An 18,688-nucleotide genomic window follows, 5' to 3' on the forward strand; every position below is an offset into this window, starting at 1 on the left:
ACATAAAAACATTCCCGGTGAAAATCTCCTTCCTTTCCAGTCCAGCTGGGCTGGAGCAAGTGATGGGGACTGTGATGGCCTAGAGAGGCCCCCCCCCCAAATTAGAGGGCCTGGCCCCGGCCCCTGCCTCTGTCTCCTCGCTGAAGTGATGCCTAGAGTTTCCTGGAGAAATCTGACCTTCGGTGCACGCGGTCACTGTGGCCCCTGCCACCGCTGCCGTGTCCCCGTCTACCCGCTGATGCACCTGATTCCCCCAGCTGTGGCCGCAGGTGGACACCAGGCCGGTGAGCAGCAGCTGCTGGTGGCCCTGAACTTCCTGCTTCTGCATCTGTGCCTCGTTTTACAGCCGACTTTTCCCGAGAGGGCTCGGATGCGAGGGCATTTGGGTCTTGTTTTTCCTCTTCCCAAGGGATGCAGAGAAGGAGGTTTGGGGTCAAAGACAAAGTAGATGGCATCTATTTCTAGGTGACTACAGCTGATTTCCCCTAGTTTTTTTTTAATATTTCAGAAAATCTTTTTTTTTTTTAAAGATTTTATTTATTTATTTGAGAGAGAGAGAGAGCATATACAAGAGACAGCATGAACAGGGGGGAGAGGGAGAAGCAGACTCCCCACTGAGCAGGGAGCCCGAGGAGTGGAACTCCATCCCAGGACTCTGGGATCATGACCTGAGCGACAGGCAGATGCTTAACCGACTGAACTACCCAGGTGCCCTCCCCTAGATTTTTCTGTGCAGAGTCCGTTTCCAGTTCTGGACTAGAACACATTTTGAAATGTCTCTGTCCACTTCAAAAGGCCTCTCCTTCACCTGTAAGACGGACACAATCAGCTTGTTGGATGAATTAAATGAAGTACGACAAATAGGAAGCCTCCTTTGGCTCCCAATGGACAGAAAATTCTCAGGACATACTCCCATTTGAATGTTAAAAATCTGGCACTGGTGACATTGCTCATTGTCTGGATGAAGATTTAATTTAGGTTTTTTTTTTTTTTTAAGATTTTTTGTTTGTTCATTAGAGAGTGAGTGAGCGTGAAAATGAGCAGGGTGGAGTGTTAGAGGGGAGGAGCACGCTCCCGTCTGAGCAGGGCGCCCAATGTGGGGTTTCGATCCCAGGACCCTGGGGTCCCGGGATCATGACCTGAACCGAAGGCAGACGCTTAACCAACTGAGCCACCCAGCCACCCCAAGATGTAGCTTTTGATAACATTTTCGTGGTACTAATATCTTAGATGCACAGATACTGTGTTCGCGATGCAGTGAGCATTGAAATCTGTCAGCACCCGTGGAAACAGCACCTCGGTCAAAATAGAGAATGTTTTCATCACCCTGGTTCCCTAATGCCCCTTTCCAGTCGCCCCCTCCTCAACCAGAGGCAACTGCTTTTCTGATTTCTAGCTCATAGATTTGTTTTGCTTTAGTAAATCTATTTTTGACGCACAACTTAACAAAGGGAGGCTTACCACCTTCAGAATGGCTTTGTCTGGGCTCTAATCAGAGGCTGTCACTGCCTCTGATTCCTTTACAAGCTCAGACAACCCCAGGCCTCACTGTTAAAGCCTCTCTCTGGCTATCTGTGGCCATGAGGGGCCTCTTTAGCTGCAGAGTTGGAATTTATTTCGGGACTACATTTGTATCTCTTTGTGAAGGCGTTTTCTACCCTAAGGGATGGCCTGTCCTCTGGGGTTGATGGGAACTGTGTGTTTGGGGCTGGGGCCAGGGGAGCGGATACGATCATTCAGGAGGCAGCAGGGTTGGTCAGAGAGGCTCCGGTCTCTTTGGGAGCACACACGTTCCACCAGCATCAGTGGGGTTTAGCTGGGCCCACACAGAGAGAAGTAGAAACCGGAACATTTGAAAAAACAAACAGCAAGCACCTGGGTTCTGGCCCAGAACAGGGAAACTGGCAGCTTGGGAGGGGGAGGAGTTGTGCGCCCTGGGTCTGCGCTCCCCCAGAACAGGTCTCCTCTCCCCCACCCCCGTCTGGTGATGCTTTTATTCTGAAACGTGCCAGTTTTGCTCTGGCCGCAGCCAGGACTGCACGATCTGATTGGAAACAGGAGTAATCCTTTGATTGTAAAGATGAAGGAGGCCTTGGAAGAGTTCCACAAAGCCGCACATCTCTGGCTAGATTTACAGAAGAGATTTAAAGTCCTTTGAATCGAAGTTAATATATTTCACAGAGTAAACAAACGGTATGAAAATGAAATGCTCCAAGAGTCACCGCTGCTAACCTTTAGCGTGGTGGTGCTTTCTGTATTTTTTTTTTTTAAATGACTTTAAAAGGAGATGACAGGGCTGTTTTGTAAGAAGAATGAATGCATGTTCTTGCCTTTATTGACGCGAGAGGAGAGATCTAGATGGAAATAGATCCTTGTTATGGCTGACTCCTACGCCAGTCCCTACCAAATTTGATGAGTTGGGGTACCTGGCCGCGGAAAGGTCGGGCAGTTTCCAATGTTCTTTCTATTTGTTGCTACTTACGCAGTTAATACTTTGATGTGTTCTCTTTATAAGGATTTAACACCATACAGAGAAGACTGAAGTCCCCTTTGGCTCCTTCCTCCCTCTCAGTGCCTTCCTTGCAGAGGAGTTTAGCCCGTAGTTAAGGAAATTGGGGAACTCCTCCCAGAGGATGGTGGCAGTCCCTGGTTGTGTAAATGCACGGTGTTACATTGTATGTTGTGAAAAGCTGAGTTGTCTCCTGGGTGGGTCAGGGCGTGGGATGGATCGCCTTCTTTTCAACCATCTCCTGGTGCCCCATCTGACTGGCTGGTAGGTCTTCCAAGTTTCTCCGGGTGCAGAACAGCGTGACTGTTGGGAGCAAGGACTCTGAGCCAGATTTCCCGCAGGTCCCTTAGAGCTTCCCGTCCTTGGGCAAGATGACTCAGCCTTTCTGTGCTTCCGAGGCTCTTCTGTCTCAGTGGCCGTGAGAGGAGGGTTGCTGTGGGGGTGGAGCCTCGTCGGAAGGGCACCCAGCACGTGGACTGTTAGCAGACGTCAGCCCTCTGTCGTTGCCTGTGGACGGACCACCTTTTCCTCTTCGAAGCCCTGTGGTGGCAGTGAATAGAGTTACCCGACTGTCTGTGTGTGGGCGTGTTTCCCCAGGGCGTGTGTGCAGGAAGGAGTCCGAGAAATGGGCTTGCTGGGGCGTGTGCATTTGGGGTAATTAGCAGGCCCTGCCCTGCTGCCCTCCTGTGCGGCCTCTGGCCTTTCCCGTCCCTAGCACCTGGAGAGGAAGGTCGCCTTGAGCAGGGCTCACCCTCTCTGTGCTCTCTCCGCAGGGCTTCGTGCTGGCCGTCACCGTCATCCGAGAGGCTGTAGAGGAGACCCGATGCTATGTGCGGGACAGGGAAGTCAACTGCCAGGCCTACAGCCGGCTCACAGCGAGAGGTCAGCCTCCTGGCTCTGCCTGGGCCACCTCCTGCCGCCTGACCTGGGGCCGCAGGGTTGCAACTCTCATCATGGGCTGCGGAGAGTCAGGGAGCAGGGTTCGAGGCCCAGGGCCAGTGGGTGTGCAGACAGAACAGTGTGTGGTGGGGCAGTCACTCAGTTGCTGGGACCAGGGAGACCAGGATGTGCCTGGGGATGCCACTGTCTCTCTCAGAGCCAGGCCTGTGGGCTAACTTGTGCATCATCAGCCTGGAATGAAACTTTGATCATTGGGCACCCTCTTCTGGCTAACCCTGTCCCTTTGCCTGTCCCTGGGCTGACTGTGGAGAGGAGGGAGCTCCTCTTGTTCAGGTGGAGGCTACAAGGTCTGTCCTACAAGCTGTAAAAGATACTCTTTCAACATTACAAAATGCATGCTACAACTTTGCAACATTAGTTTTTAAATAGGCACCAGATTTATATAAACGCTGCATCTGGGAGGATTTCCTTGAAAGGCATCTTGTAAATCCTGAAAATTAAGGAGGGGAGTGTATATAGTGAGACCAAAGGAGAAGTGACTAGATCGCCTTTCATCATTGAATCCCTTGCAAGATGTGTGCGTTTTAAATTGGTGGAATTAAAAAACAAACAAAGAAACACCCAAACACCCCATGAAAACCCACAAAGCAACCCAGCCAGTGTTGACTTCTGTTCCAAGTACACGTTCTACAGGAGATCACCTGTAAGGATGTGTTCAGGGATGAGAGCATGTTACCTAAAGTTCCAGAAGATGGTTGATCCCACTCAGAGCTTAGTCATGTTCTGGGAGCAGCAAAAATCTGTGCCATACCTTCAGGTTGTTCAAAATGCTGAAAAAGATGAGATCGATGTCTCAGGGAGGGCGTATCTGAGTCAAGTGTGAACTGCTTTCTGATGCTTTAGCCTTCCCAAGAACAGGCGTCCACACGTGGTTTCAGGGTTTTGCACGGAATTTCCCTTCTAGGAACAATGTTGGAGGAATATGTTTTAGGCTAAAAAACAAACAAACAAAAAACCCCACAAAAAAACAACCCCCCCCCCAAAACAAAAAACTCCCAAGGGCATGAACGTCTTTCGTTTTAGTGCATTTAAATAGATTTTCATAGTTGGTGGTCTTAACATTTCGTGAGTCTCTTGGAGAAGCGCGGGATGTAGAGTTGGTATAAAAATGTAGAGTTAGTTTATCCCTAAACTACTGTATTTAGGACATTTTGCTACGTAAAGAAAGAAAGCCCAGCATAATCTTCGCAAAGGCAGGTGGCTTGGGCTTTCCACGTGGGTAATCAGAAGACCACTCTGCAGGGTGTTTTTTGTGGTTTGTGTATATTAAATCCTCCCTTAATAACATATTCTGACTATAACATTTAAAATGCTAGGCAACCGACAAAAGCCCCACTGGGGAGAGGGTGCGGTGGATCTCTTTAGAGGGATTCCGGTCATTCATCTATCCAGGCTCCAAACCTTCTTTGGCTCTTTTCATATTGCAATTGCTTCTCCCGTGAATGATTTTTCTGCCCTCCCCTGCGTACCCCCTTCTCAGCTCCCGCTTTATCTTCACTCAGTTCTTGGAAAGATCCTAAGGAGAATTGGCAGATGGCTCTAGCATTAAAAACTTGTCTTCCTTTGTTGGTCTCCTTTTGTGGCCCATGGTTTCCATTGTCATGCCAATGCGACAGTAGGGGAAACCGAGCGGAGTTCTGAATATTAACCCAGCCCCTGCTCGGCCCCGTTTGTTTTGAAAGCCCCCAGAAAAGCACTGAAGAAACTGTCAGCTCAGAAAGTGATCGAGGTGAGTTTAGTTATTTGATACACTTGAAGGGAAGGGGTTGGGGGAGGGCCGGAGTAGGAAGCCCCAAATGGAAGATTTCAGAGAGAGGAAGAGAAAGAAGCCTTTTTTGACCTCACTGTTTAATTACTTACTAATTTTCTAGAGTGAGGCTTTTCACGTTAATAAGAAACAAACATATATACGTGTATCCACCCAGTGTGGACCGGTTCCTTTTGTATCACATGCTGTCTTCAAATGTATTTTCCAACACAGTTTTTAGAGTTCAGAAACCTCTAGAAACCAGAATATCGAGTCCTTGATCACTAGATACCAGGCCATGATGTTTACCTGCATTCTGCATCATTTCCAGGACTTGTGATGATAAAATTTAAAAAATTGGGGTGGGGGGTAGTGATTTCTAACTAGGAAAAAAGTTACAAAAATCCTGTGGTGAACTCCAAATGTTAACATTTTTCCATGTTTGCTTTTTAATAGTCCCTCTCTCCCTGGAGAATTAAGTTGCAGGCATTATCCCCTTTACTCCTAAATACTTCCATGCCTAATTCCTCGTAGGGCGTTTCTCTCACATAACACGCTACAATGATCAAAATCAGGGAATTCAACATTGGTACATTACTATTAATCCAATCTACAGTCCTTACACAAAATTTGCCATTTGTTCCTGAAAACATGTCCTGTGTTTTTGTTTTTTGTTTTTTCCATCCCTGAGCCCCCAGCGTCTAAAATATTCTGTTTTTAACAACGTTTTTTTTTTCCACGTACAGAAATCAGGATGGGTTTTCCCAGTGGCATTTAACTGTCCCTGTTCCTTAATTTCCTGTAGCCTGGCATAGCTCCTTGGTTTTCTTTGATATGATGTTGACATTTTGAAAAGAACTGGCCAGTTTCAGGGAAGTTGCTTTGTGGCTTGTCCCTCAACTTGTGTTTGTCTGATGTGTCAAAATTAGATTCATGACATGCATTTTTAGCAAGAGTTAATATAGTTTTAGGAAGGCCAATGGCACAAGTCTTGTTGGGACTTTGCCAGAGTTTTAGAGACATGGTAATCAAGTTGAAAAAAAATTCCAAACTTCAAGAAAAAAGGGGATTTTAAACAACTAAAAATCCTGAGAGGCATTCATCACTGTGAGGAAAAATGGATGATAGTTTTTTTGTTTTTTGTTTTGGTTAATTGCTACTTCCATTTAGATCATCTTATTTCATTCAAATAATTTGTTACCTAAAATAACACACCAGTTAGATTAATTTCTAATGTCATTGTCATGGCTTAATAGGAAATATTTGAAGTATTTTATTTTGTTATTAAATTTTTAAAAATTTTTAAAAAATGATTTTACTTTTTTGACAGAGCACAAGGAGGCAGAGCAGCAGAGGCAGAGGGAGAGGGAGAGGCATCCCATGTTTGAAATATTTTAATACGTCATGTCAAAACCACTTTTTCTTTGCTTTCTTGAGAATTTTTTTTGACTATCACACGTCCGGAGTTCACAGGGCTTCCATATTACAGAGATGAACCCACGGGGCTGGGGATTCTGGGTGAAGTGTCCAGACATTTAAATACATAGTTGAAAAATGCAACTAATAATTTTATGTCTGGGGTAGGAGTGGGGCGGCTGTCATAAAGACCGTCCCTTTCTTGATCACTGCATTCCTGGTTCTGAGCACAGTGCCTGGCAGTTGAAGAAAATGGTTCTGAGCCTGTGCCCTGCCTGGACCCAAGTGTCCTGCTCCCCCCTGCACCCAGCTCCGTGGGCAGGTCCTTAACCTGTCAGTAAATTGGGGTAGTAATAGTGCCTACCTTAGAGTTGCTCTAAATATAACTCTTGGATGAGAAGAACAGAACACTGTGCCTGGGATTTGGTGTGGGCTCAAGAAGGCCGGTGGTGACGGTGTTGTAGCAGTGGTCTGTTAAACGGTGGGTGTGGATAAGTAAATGGGGGTATGAGCCAGGGGTCGTGGGAGGTTACGGGAGCGAGTCAGAGAGGAGCTGCTCAGTCTTCTCAGAAGAAGTGACCTTCATCTTAAGTCTTACAGGATGGAAAAGAGCAGGATTGGTTGCGTGTTTGTGGTGCACGGTGCAAAACGAACACGGGGGGCCCTTGTTCAAAAATTGAGAATTTCAGGATGGCAGCAGGCATGCATGGAGCCCAGTCTAGGACCCTTCTGAGCTTGGGGTCCCGTGCAAGGACCCAGAGCACACAGGCACACAGTGGCCCTGGGGAGGAGTCTCCAAAAGGCCATGGGTGTTGATGACTGGGAGTGGGGGTATGTACCCCAGGTTCGGGCCCCGTCTTGTTCTTCCCACTCAGGCTGTGTTTCCTGGGAAAACAGAGGAGAAGACCGTGCAGGCCAACGGGGGCTGACGCCGTGGGAAAGTCCATTCTGTGCTCTGGGAATCTGTGTGCAAAGCGTGCTAGGAAGGAGATGGCATTGGACGTGTTTGAGAGATTCTGTCAAAATTGGAAAACCATAGAAAAAGATGAACGATTACCCACCGCAAGCCAGCAGGTGGTGGGCAAGGTCTGGCGTGTAATTTCTTAAACAGCCATGTGGAGGTGCCTTTTACAGACTGAACTGAGAGGCTCAGGGAAGGGGCCGTGTTTCAGATGGTGTCGCTAGGTGGGGGACAGGGCTGTGACTCGAACCCTGGCCCGTCTGAATGCACATCTTTAGCCTGTAGGTCTGGGCACCTACCATGTGCCGGGAGCTGGACTCAGCACTTTCACACAGAATATCTCCCCTATAGTGGTGATATTCAGCCTTAAGATGTGTGCTACAGGAGGGCTGGTAGGTTTAGATCATTTTAAAGCATGTTTCTGAGTCCAGAGGAATTTATTAATCCAGCATCCTCATTCTGGTTTTTTTTTTTTAATTTTTAATTAATTAATTTATTTGACAGCGAGCAAGAGAGAGCACAAGCAGGCAGAGTAGCAGGCAGAGGGAGAGGCAGAAGCAGGCTTCCCGCTGAGCAGGGAGCCCAATGTGGGGATCGATCCCAGGACCCTGGGATCATGACCTGAGCCGGAGGCAGTCGGTTGACAACTGAGCCACCCAGGTGCCCCATAATAATAATTTATTCAATTATTTTAGAGAGAGACAGAGGGAAAGAGTGAGTGGGGAGAAGGAGAGAAAATCTCAAGATCTCAAGCCAACTCCTCGCTGAGCGTGGGGCCCAACCTGGGGGTTGGTTTCAGGACCCGCGAGATCATGACCGGAGCCTCCATCACGAGCTGGGGGCTTAACCGACTGAGCCAGTCAGGTGCCCCGAGCATCCTTATTCTGAGGTGGACAAGCTGCCTGTTCGACAAAGTTGTCGACAACCCTATAGGGATCATGCTTTCAGACAAAGAAGCCTCCCCTCTCCTCCTTGAAATCCACATTTGTAACATGATCAGCCTGGAGGGAGGCTCCTAGGTCCTTAGGAGTTTTCGAGACCTGATTGCTCCAACGGTGTTCAGAGGCCCTGGAGACACCAAAGCCAAAGAAGAGAGCATCTTGAAAGGTCAGCAGACCCAGGGAGACGTCATTTTGTTGCTGCAGAGACTGGGGTTGGGTAGGGAAGGAGTGATCAGTAAATGGATTGTTTCTCTTTCTGTATGTCTGGCCCAAGCCCAAAGTTTCATTCCGGGGGTGGAGGGGTGTGCCTTGATTGTCGCAGGTGGCGAGGGCAGTTGGATTTGCATGTTCCCAGGAGGAATTACGTGGGTCTTCCTACCAGGAATGTTTTCCAGACTAACCTGCGATCAAGGGCTAAGTGAGGCACGCGGGTAATTAGCTTTGAAAGAAAGTGCAAACAGAGGTACAATGAACACAATTGCTGATGCTTCTTCCCCGCTGTGGACATCTGGGCACCCCCGGGAGTCATAAGTCATAGGCCCAAGGTCTATGTGAGATGGAGAGAATCCTCCTGTCTTCAATTTTTGAGTACTGTATGGTGGTAAAAACCAGCTGATATGTTTAATCTTCCCCAGTTCTTTCCAGATAGTTCTGCGTCCTTCCAGGTGCTCTGTTCACCCTTTGCCAGGTACAGAATCATCTCAGGATCTCACCTCCACTTAAGAGTAATATATATATATATTTTTCCAATTCAGTTCAAAATCCATTTTGGACCATAATTTAGGATTGAGGTTTCCTACTGAATTTTGAGGGCAAAGGATATTGGCAGTTTTATTCCATTGGAGTTTATCAGGAGAAGGGAGGATAACATAGGAAAGATGCGTTCACTAATGGGGCATTGTTTAGCTCATGGGTAATTAAATTGAAATCCTGTATTCTTTTTTTTTCTTCTTTTACTTGAGAGAGAGAGTGAGACAGAGAGCTTGAGAGGGGAGAGGGGCAGAGGGAAAAGCAGACTCCTCACTGAGTAGGGAGCCTGATACGGAACTCGATCCCAGGACTCCAGGATCATGACCTGAGCCAAAGGCAGTCGCTTAACCAGCTGAGCCACCCAGGCGCCTGAAATTCTGTTTCTTAAACACAAGTACCATTTGTGTTTTCAGAGTGTAAACTCTGCAGAGACATGATATGTTTTATACTTTAAAATTTTTTCATTTCATTTTTTAAGTTCCAGATATTTATTAATCAGTACAAACCCCAACACAATTCATCAACATGATTTTGGCCTTTAGAGGGGAAATATTTCCTGGATAAGTGGAAAACTGTGCAGATGCCTTCTGGAAGACTTTCATTCTAAGCACCTTTCTAGTGAAACATTTCATTTAGAAGTGTAGGCCATTGGGGGCACCTGGGTGGCTCAGTTGGTTAAGCAACTGCTTTCGGCTCAGGTCATGATCCCAGAGTCCCGAGATCGAGCCCCACATCGGGCTCCTTGATCAGCGGGGAGCCTGCTTCTCCCTCTCCCTCTCCCTGCTACTCTGCCTGCTTGTGCTCTCTCTCTGTCAAATAAATAAAATTTATTAAAAAAAAAAAAAGACATCTAGACTGTCTTCAGTTTTGCTATCAGAATGTCGAATGTGTGACGTTCACGGAGTAGAACTTGTATTGATCACTGGGACCCATTTTGTTCTGGGCTTCCGGGTTATTTTTCCCATCCCAGCTGACATCCTGATTGAACAGTGCCAGGCACAAGGCATACAGCATCGCTCCAAAACCTCCCGCTCCAGTAAATGGGAAGGGGGTGGGGATCGAGCTCTTAGGCTTCTCGGCCTGATCCAGGATCTGGCGTGACATGGTTGTGGCCGAGGCCTCTGGTCCAGAAGAAGAAAAGATCAAATCTGCAAGGCGCCCAACACTAAGATGTCCCTACACTGGCGGGACATCCCTGTTTTTAACTTCCTTCCCAGAGGAGAGAATTACAGTGATGGTCTTTTTAATATTAACTACAGCAAACGTACTGCCAAAGTCCTTTCCAGAGGAGTTCGAAGGCAGTTGAGGAAGCAGAGTCTTCCCCTGACCAGTGTCCCTTGTTACGATTCAGCGCATTAGTTTTACAAGTCTTGTTTAAAACAGAGCTTGCCAGACACTTGCCTATACATTCTCCGACAGATGCCAAGCTATTTCAGACCCATTCGTTTCTTTGTTTTTTTTCAAAGTACTCAGCTTTACTTTATTACACATCATTGGTGAACTGATCTATTGTTTAATTAAAAAAGACCTCCCCACCCCCCCCCAAAAAAAACCCTGAAAACAATCTCACATGCACATTGCACTGTTATCTCTCCCAAATTGTATCTGTCTCCACCCCCGCCCCCTCCCACCACTGGGGTGTGGGTCTGTTTCTTCACTGGGCACCCGAAGGAGGGAGGACCATTTATATATTTATTTTAAAAGCCTCTGTTGGGTATAAACTTGCTATCCTTAAACCTCAGCTTTCTTTTTTAAGTTCCCACTATTTTAAACAAAAGCCCCAGGATGAGGCCATGGAATTTACAATACTACTTCTCAGCCCTTTGCCTGTTTTCAAATAAGTCTTTTCGTAGGCTCTGGGGAGTGCAGACAGCTCTCCTGGAATATGAAAATTTCAACGTGAAACCTCTGAACTCTGCCAGGTCTGCAGAGGAGTTTTAACGTCCACCTCAGGAAATGTACACATGCTGTAGAATTTACAACTCATCACTGTCACAGACTGTGAGCTCAAGAGTAATACATTAACCAGCCTTGGTGCGTAGTTTGCTGCCCAAGATCTAGAAAAGCAATCAGTGTCCTGCATGCACAGTGGAAAAGAGAAGTAGGGCTGGAGGTGTTCAGGGTCAAAACAGAGGCCCACACATACGGGTGCCCCGGAATTTATTTAAAAAAAAAAAAAATTTCTTTCTTGCGGGCTGTTCCGTAGTTTGACTGAATTGTCATTTGCTTGTTTCGACTCCAGGGAAACATCTGGTTTCTCCCTGCAATGGAGACAAACTGCTCTTATTCTGAGGCTGTCATCCATGAAAAGCATGGTTTGGGCTCAATAGCTTTGCTTATGAAAGGCTTGGGGTCCCTCGCTGCAGAAATAAACAGCTCTTGTAATTGGAATTTTGTTCCCTGTTATAAACTCTGGCTCAGGGGTGACTCCGGGAGAGTGTCGAAAGCTGAAAGGGATAAATTTATTTTATAGAAGGCATTTGATGATTGAGGATGTGGCCAGCAGACAGTTTCCCACTTAACCTTTGTAAAAATGTCTTAGCCAAACTTCTGTAAAGTTTCTGCGACTTTATCTAGAAATCCCAGAGGCTGGAGGTTGGAGGCTGGGTGTTTGGGGAACCCGGAGAGCAGGACGGGCTGGGGAGGGGGAAGGGCTGTGGCCTTCTGTTCTCAGAAGGTGGCCAGGTTTTCCTGTGCCCTGTGTCCTGAAGGTGTTACTAGGTGCTTTTGCCTCTGTTCGGGGGCAGCTATGTAATTTGGGGGGACCCTGTGCAAAATGACCTTGTTGAAAAGTTACTGAGAATTTTAAGATGATGACAGGTCATTCACCCGAGGGTAGGGGGCTTGTGTGGACACACGGGTTGCACCCCCAGGGGGCCCGCTCTCCTTCCGCTGTAGGGACCTCAAGGCAAGTGAGAGGGAAGCTGGGAAGAGCCGGTTCGGTGCGTGCTGACTTCTCTCAGGGGGACGGCGGGAGAGGATTTTCTTCTAGTCGGAGACCGGGCAGTAGGGAGCCGTCCTCCTGTCTCCGAATACTCACTGTTACTTTGTTAGGTGGACGGGAGGTCTGCCAGAGTGCGTCTGCACCTCGCTCTATCGTTTTGTTTTTTGTTTTGTTTTGTTTTGGCAAGAACATTTGTAGAAAACGCAGCATGGCAGTTAACGTAAGGTTAGAAATCACGTCCTCAGAGCCCTTTCCACAGTTTGAAGTGTTTTTCATTCTGTGGGTTAATCCCAGCCCCCGGAATGCCTGGCCCGTCCGTCTCATTTTGTCCCCCCTTTCTTCTGCTTCCCTCCGTCACCCTGGCCATGGCAGCCGTGAGGGCCACGTGAGGGCCTTTGTTCAGATGTCCGCCGCCGGCCGTGGTACCTGGCTGGTGCCAAGCCCAGTCGACGTTGGAACAGGAACCCTGGTATCTGTTTTCCGTTCTCTTTTCTTCCTGCCACGTTTTCATTCTTCTGGTTTTATGCCTGCCCCCATTCAGAACACACACACACACACCCACACACACACACGCACGCACACACCCACACCACCCTACACACAGCCCTGCGCGGCGTGTCGTTGATTGCCAACAAATGGCAATATGGAAATGGAAATCCGAATTAATGGTCAGGACCGTGGGGTCAGCTTGACAGGGCGGTGGAGAGTCTGAAGATCTCCCTTTGTGCAAGCTGCAGAGACCCCCCCCCCCCGCTGCCCCCACCCCTGCCAACACACACACACATGCTAGTGAGGAACCATGGCTAAGAAATGCAAGCGGCCTCTTGGTTGTGTGGCTCCCGCTGCCCTCTTCCCGAGAGGGAGCCTGCTGGCTGGCGGACAGATACAGTAGAAGACCTTGTCTGGGGGATTGGCCTGCTGGCCTCGGTCAGAATCCGCCCGGCAAGTGCGCGGATTAAAAGGGGTTTTTGTTGAGGTAGAGCAGATGGACAGGGAGAGGCAAGAGTTCACATTAACTGATCGTAAATCAGGGCTCCGTTGTAGGAGGGAGAGATCTGGGTCTGGTCACTTAGAAGTTTGAGCTAATTTAATTTCTTCTTCTTCTTTCTTATTAGAGGAACACCTCATGCTTATAAAAAAAAAAATCACTGGGAAGAATTTAGAAAGTATGTGTGCCAGAGAAAGGGATAGACTCCCTTTGTCCCCAGGAAGAATCACCCGTCAAGGCCTCCAGCATAATCCTCCTGATTTTGTCTGTCCTGCCGACATCCCCACGCGTACATAGGCAGTTACGATTAAGACTGAAAATACGAATTTCTCTTTGAGTTGAATACGAGAGAAGACTGGGAGCCAGGTCCGGGAGGTTGGAACACAAGCTCAACGATCGTTTGGGTCAGGCCACCGGCTTCAGTGTTAGTAATAAAACCAAAGACTGTGTGTAAATTTATGTCTGGGAAAGCCGAGGCGAGCTCAGGTGAAGGAGAAGTTCATTGGCACAGAGGGCCATGCTGAGTTTACCGTCTTCCTTCCTTCAAGCATTGCCTCTATACACTCCCTGGGAAGAGTAGCACGTCTGTGCTGTGTATGTTTTTCCTGTTGCCCCCTAGTGGGGCTGGGAGAAATGGTCCGGCAGGGAAAGAATTCCGCACATGGGACTCTGTCTTCCCCCATTTTTCTTTTCTTTTTTTTTTCTTTTTCTTTTTTAAGATTTTATTTATTTATCTGACAGACAGAGATCACAAACAGGCAGAGAGAGAGAAGGAAGCAGGCTCCCTGCCGAGCAGAGAGCCCGACCTGGGGCTCGATCCGAGGACCCTGGGATCATGACCCGAGCTGAAGGCAGATGCTGAACCGGTTGAGCCACGCAGGCATCTCTCTCTCTTCTCCCATTTCTAATGCTTTCAGTCTGGCTCAGTGGATGTCCTCCGTTCCCTCTGCACATATTTTGACATAACGAACCCTTGAGGCTCTGGGGCTCTCATTGAATTTAGTCCTGTGTTGGGTGAAAATGAGGCACACGGAACATTCATAGTGTGAGATGTCCGAACTGGGAGAGACCAGAAGCCCTCAGAGCAGCCGAGGGTTGGTTCAGTTCACTGCTTGCTGGGTAGTCTGTCTAGAAGTCATTCTTCATGTTTGGGGGTTTCCCTTCTAGTGGTAGTTCCACTGACTGTTACCGTACAAAATTCAGTTAAGTCTGAGAATTAATTAAGATGAAACTCTGTGGAACCTATTGGAAAAAAGTTGGTTCAGTAGAGATCATTGGAATGCTATGGAAAATCTCAACAGCGGTGAATTATTAAAAAGACATATTGAATTCTGTGAAAAGCATAGGATACTGTGAAAAACGGTAAAAGTCTGGAGTTGCAGGCTCAGATATTCCATTAGTGTCTTTAAGTTCTTAAGCTCAAGCTAGAAACCCTATGCTTAGTGAACGTTGGGGTTGAATTAGTGACCACAGGGAGGGAATAGCAGATTCGCGATTCCCCCTTTCACTTTTGCCCTCACGGCTGGATGAAGGGGCACTTTACTGAGAAGGATGGAGAGTCATTATTACTTCCTTTCTTTCTCGGCTGAATGTTTGTAAGTTAAAGGGGCTTTTTACGAAAAGCCAGCAACGTGACGATTTCTCGGCGTTGCCCCTTCTGCAAGAATTTGACCATCACCAGAATCAAGGCTCCCCTCCCCTCTGGGCTTGTCCATGGGACCCCCAGGCCCCGACCCGCCCTCCCACCTTCCTCTCTTGCCGTTCCCTGCCTTCCTTCCAGGGCTTCTGGCCTTGCCGAGGGAGGTGTGGCCTGGGGCCACACGCAGGCATGGACGACTCACACCGCGCTCTCCCGTCTCCTGCCTTCCTTTCGTGGGTTACTGGTCACCAGTGTCCTTCATCCAGCCAACACCGGTCTCACCTTCCCTGCCAAGCCCACCCCGTTCGCTCATGATTTACCTGTTGCCTCCTTCCTTCCACTGGAATGTGAGTTCCCCGTATCCCCACCTCTGGATCACCGGGCATACGGCAGGCATGAGGTAGATGGTGCTGGAATGTTGAAAGTATGACCAAGAGCCTTCTGTTTGCTGGGCGGTGTTCGGGTCCTCTTCCCCCTTTCTGCTTCCTAGCCCCTGACTCACCTACATCATTTTGCTCATGATTTTGCACTAACCGCATCTGTCTGGCTCTCTTTCTTACCAGCTCATGGATTTGCAAACTATAGCCCTGGAGCCAAATGCAGCCCTGGTGCCCTTTTTTTTTTTTTTTTTTTTGGTATGGCCTGGTTGCTAAGAATAGTTTTGACCCTTTGGTGGCGGGACCGATTGTTGGCAGAGTCAGGAACCTCACCTCTTGGCCTGCAAAACCTAAACTGTTCACTGCCTTGGCCCCTGCCGGCATGTCTGTGGACTCCAGAAGGAGCCTGACCCCTTTTTTTCTTTTTTTTTTTTTTTTTTTTTCTCAGATAAGGGGACTGTCTTGCATCTTTGAATTCCCACGACACAGCACTCAGTAAATGTTCTTTTTTGGCCTTGAACAGAACTCACTTTTTTTTTTTTTTTTTTTTTTTTTAAAATATTCTCCCTCTGCAGTCAGATGGGGTTGTGAATCCTGGCTCTAATCCTTTCTAACTGTTGAGGCTGGTGGGGTGGGGATGGTGCAGGTCTGAGCCTACTTTACCCGTCTGAAAACTCGAGGCGATGATAGCCGTCTCTAATGGCCATTGTGAGGACTAAAGGCAGCTGTCACCATGTCAGTGCCTCTACGGTGCTGAGTTCAGGTTTGTGTTTAATGTTCGCTGTTACTGTTTATCCATGTAAACGTCCAGCTGAAGTTGTGTAGTCTGATCACAGTCACATAAAATATGTACCAATCGCAAACTTTTTAAAAGATTTGATTTATTTATTTGAGAGAGCGAGCAGGAGCGAGGCAGAGGGAGAGGCAGAGGGAGAAGCCGACTCCCCACACTGAGCCAGGAGCCCAACTCGGGACTCATTCCCAGCTGGGACCATGACCCGAGCTGAAGGCAGATGCTTAACCGATGGAGCCACCCAGCCGCCCAGCAACCGCAAATTTTAAAAAATCAGGCATTTTAGGACAACTTCTTTCTTTTCAGGGATGTCGAAAATTAAAAGCTGATTTTCCAGGGGGCATCTGGGTGACTCCGTCTGTTGGGTAATCATGATCTCCTGATTTCGGCGCAGGTCATGATCTCGGGATTGTGAGATCAAGCCCCACGTTGGGCTCTGTGCTCAGCAGGGAGTCTGCTTAAGGTTCTCTCCCTCTACTCGTGCCTTTTCTCTCTCTCTCTCTCAAATAAATAAAATCCTAAAAAAAGAAAAAAAAATAAAGGAGTTACCCTGTCCATGGATCTGGTCCTTCATTTTCTTCCCCTTTTCTGTGTTGTTTTTTGTCTTCTTTTGAGGTTGAGTGAATCTCACGGTACCAATTTAGAAAAGCATCTGCAGTGCCGTTAAGACAGAAGGCACCTGATGTGAGGGGGTGAGTTAGTGCAGGGCTCTGAGAGGTGGGGATTTGTTCCCGGAGCAGTCTCTGCAGCAGGTGTCTCTTCCTGGGGAAGCAGGCGACGCCCGTGAGGTTGGCTGGGCCTGGCAGGGAATTACTTCTGGGCGTACCGTATTGGCTTTGCAGGCTCGTGGGCACTCTACAAAGGCATGAGGAATTGAAATGCATTCACACATGATGTATCTTGGACCTCTTTCTTCGCAGGGACAGTGAAGGTGAAAAGCTCCAACATCCAGGTTGGAGATCTTATCATCGTGGAAAAGGTGGGTGGGATCCCACAGTTTGTGACCGGTTGCTGTGTGAGTGGGTTAAGTGGGAAGTCATGGCCACCACGTCATAAATCCTGACTCCGGGAGACTAACTGAATGTAGGCTTTTTGGGATTCTCTCCTAAAGCCTTGCCTGGAGAGGAAAATTTCTTTGCCATGAGACACCCGCATAGAATAATTTTTCAAGGTTTATGTATGCTGGTTAGCCAAAAATTCTTCTTACAAACCCAAGTTTTGATTTCCTGTTTGATGTGTTCGTTTTGGTGTCTTTTTTTTTTTTTTTTAATATTACCATGAAGTCTTTCCTTGAAGCCTGCTTTCACATAAAAATATTTGTCATTTACTGTTTTGAGCGATTTTAGCTTGCATTTTTTTTGACTTCAACATCATGCTCTTCTGTCGTTTTTGTGGGGAGCACGGATCACGTGTAATACGAGAATAGTATAAAGGGCCCAAAATGCCTTTTATAAAAATAGCGCCATTCATAGGCTTATGACTTCAGCAAACACTCCTGTCTCTTTTTGGAAGGTCGTGGTTTTGGGGGTGGCCCTGGAGAGGCTTGGAATAATATTTGATTAGAAAAGGATTGTATTTTAGCTTGTTTCTGTAGGAAGTGAACTATGCTCCTTTAAAGGGATTAAATCCAAGAACTCCAAGTTGATTTGAGGTAAAGGGAAGCTCCCCTGTGTAGTAGCTCAGGAGACCCCACGGACCCTCCGTTATTACATACTTCTCTGTAATTAAACGAGGGCTGCCGTTGGCTTACGCCCGTGTTTTCTCGAGAATGGCTTTTGTCGCTTCTTCCTACTCGACTTCCTTATTAAAATTCCACTCAAAGCCAAACATCGAGCCAGAGAATTGGCAGGAGCCGAAAGCGTGAGCGAGCGTGCGTGTGTCTTTGGTTTCAGCCGACCGCCCGCAAGAAAGCCGGCGAGGGTGGCTGGCTTTTGGCCCGGGCCCCTTCTGGCTGGAATTTCGGGAGGTAATGGTTGGATTCTCCGGAAAACTAGAAGCTCTCTTTCTGAGAGAAGATTTCAATAGGGGATTAGTAAAGTAACAGCAGCGCGCAAGATTTTTCAGATTCAAAACAATATAAATCCCCAAAGCTGTGTGTGTGACAAAGGCAGAAACGTAAATGAGGCTGTGGGTTTCGGCTGCACCCCCCCCTGGTGAGGGGGCTGCTGCGGGGGGTGGGGGGGGGACGGAAACCCCACACATGGCTATTCACGGTAACAGTCTTTCTTTTCATTACACAGAACCAGCGGGTCCCTGCTGACATGATCTTCCTGAGGACATCAGAAAAAAACGGTAAACATCTGGGATCAATTTTGAAAATAACCATTAACCTTTCAGTGGTAATTTGGCAAAATAATCATTTGAAAATGGAACAGAAGTAGATGATCATTTTGGAGCTGTGAAGGCAAATCAGAAACATCTCTTTTAATAGAGCGGTCTTTAAAACAAAACAAAACAAAACAAAACCTCTTCGGTCCTCGCAGGTCAATGGATTTTGATCGTCACGAAGATACAGTTAGCTGGGCCCCGGCTGAGTGCCAGCTGGTGGGTCCACAGACAGTGGCTATGATTTTCCTTTCTGGGCTGCTGTTGGGCTCAACTGTAGGACTTGGCGGGATCAGGAAGCATGTTTCACAGATAGAAACATCCAGAAATCCTCTCTC

The 18,688-nt window shown here is 47.7% G+C and overlaps 1 protein-coding gene across 4 annotated transcripts in view; it reads left to right on the forward strand.

The window, feature by feature from the left end:
• Positions 1 to 18,688, forward strand: part of ATP9A (ATPase phospholipid transporting 9A (putative)) — a 131,472-nt gene that overhangs the window by 35,638 nt on the left and 77,146 nt on the right. For all 4 annotated transcript variants that reach the window (XR_013967436.1, XM_080813901.1, XM_080813903.1 and 1 more), the window contains exons 4-6: positions 3,283 to 3,391; positions 16,946 to 17,004; positions 18,266 to 18,317. Coding sequence is in view for 3 of the 4 variants with exons in the window: in XM_080813901.1 (XP_080670027.1) it covers positions 3,283 to 3,391; positions 16,946 to 17,004; positions 18,266 to 18,317 (220 nt within the window). In the remaining variant the exon portion in view is untranslated. The remainder of the gene's footprint in view (positions 1 to 3,282; positions 3,392 to 16,945; positions 17,005 to 18,265; positions 18,318 to 18,688) is intronic.

This window comes from Martes martes (assembly GCF_963455335.1).
Source record: "Martes martes genome assembly, chromosome: 9".
Classification (NCBI taxonomy): domain Eukaryota; kingdom Metazoa; phylum Chordata; class Mammalia; order Carnivora; family Mustelidae; genus Martes; species Martes martes.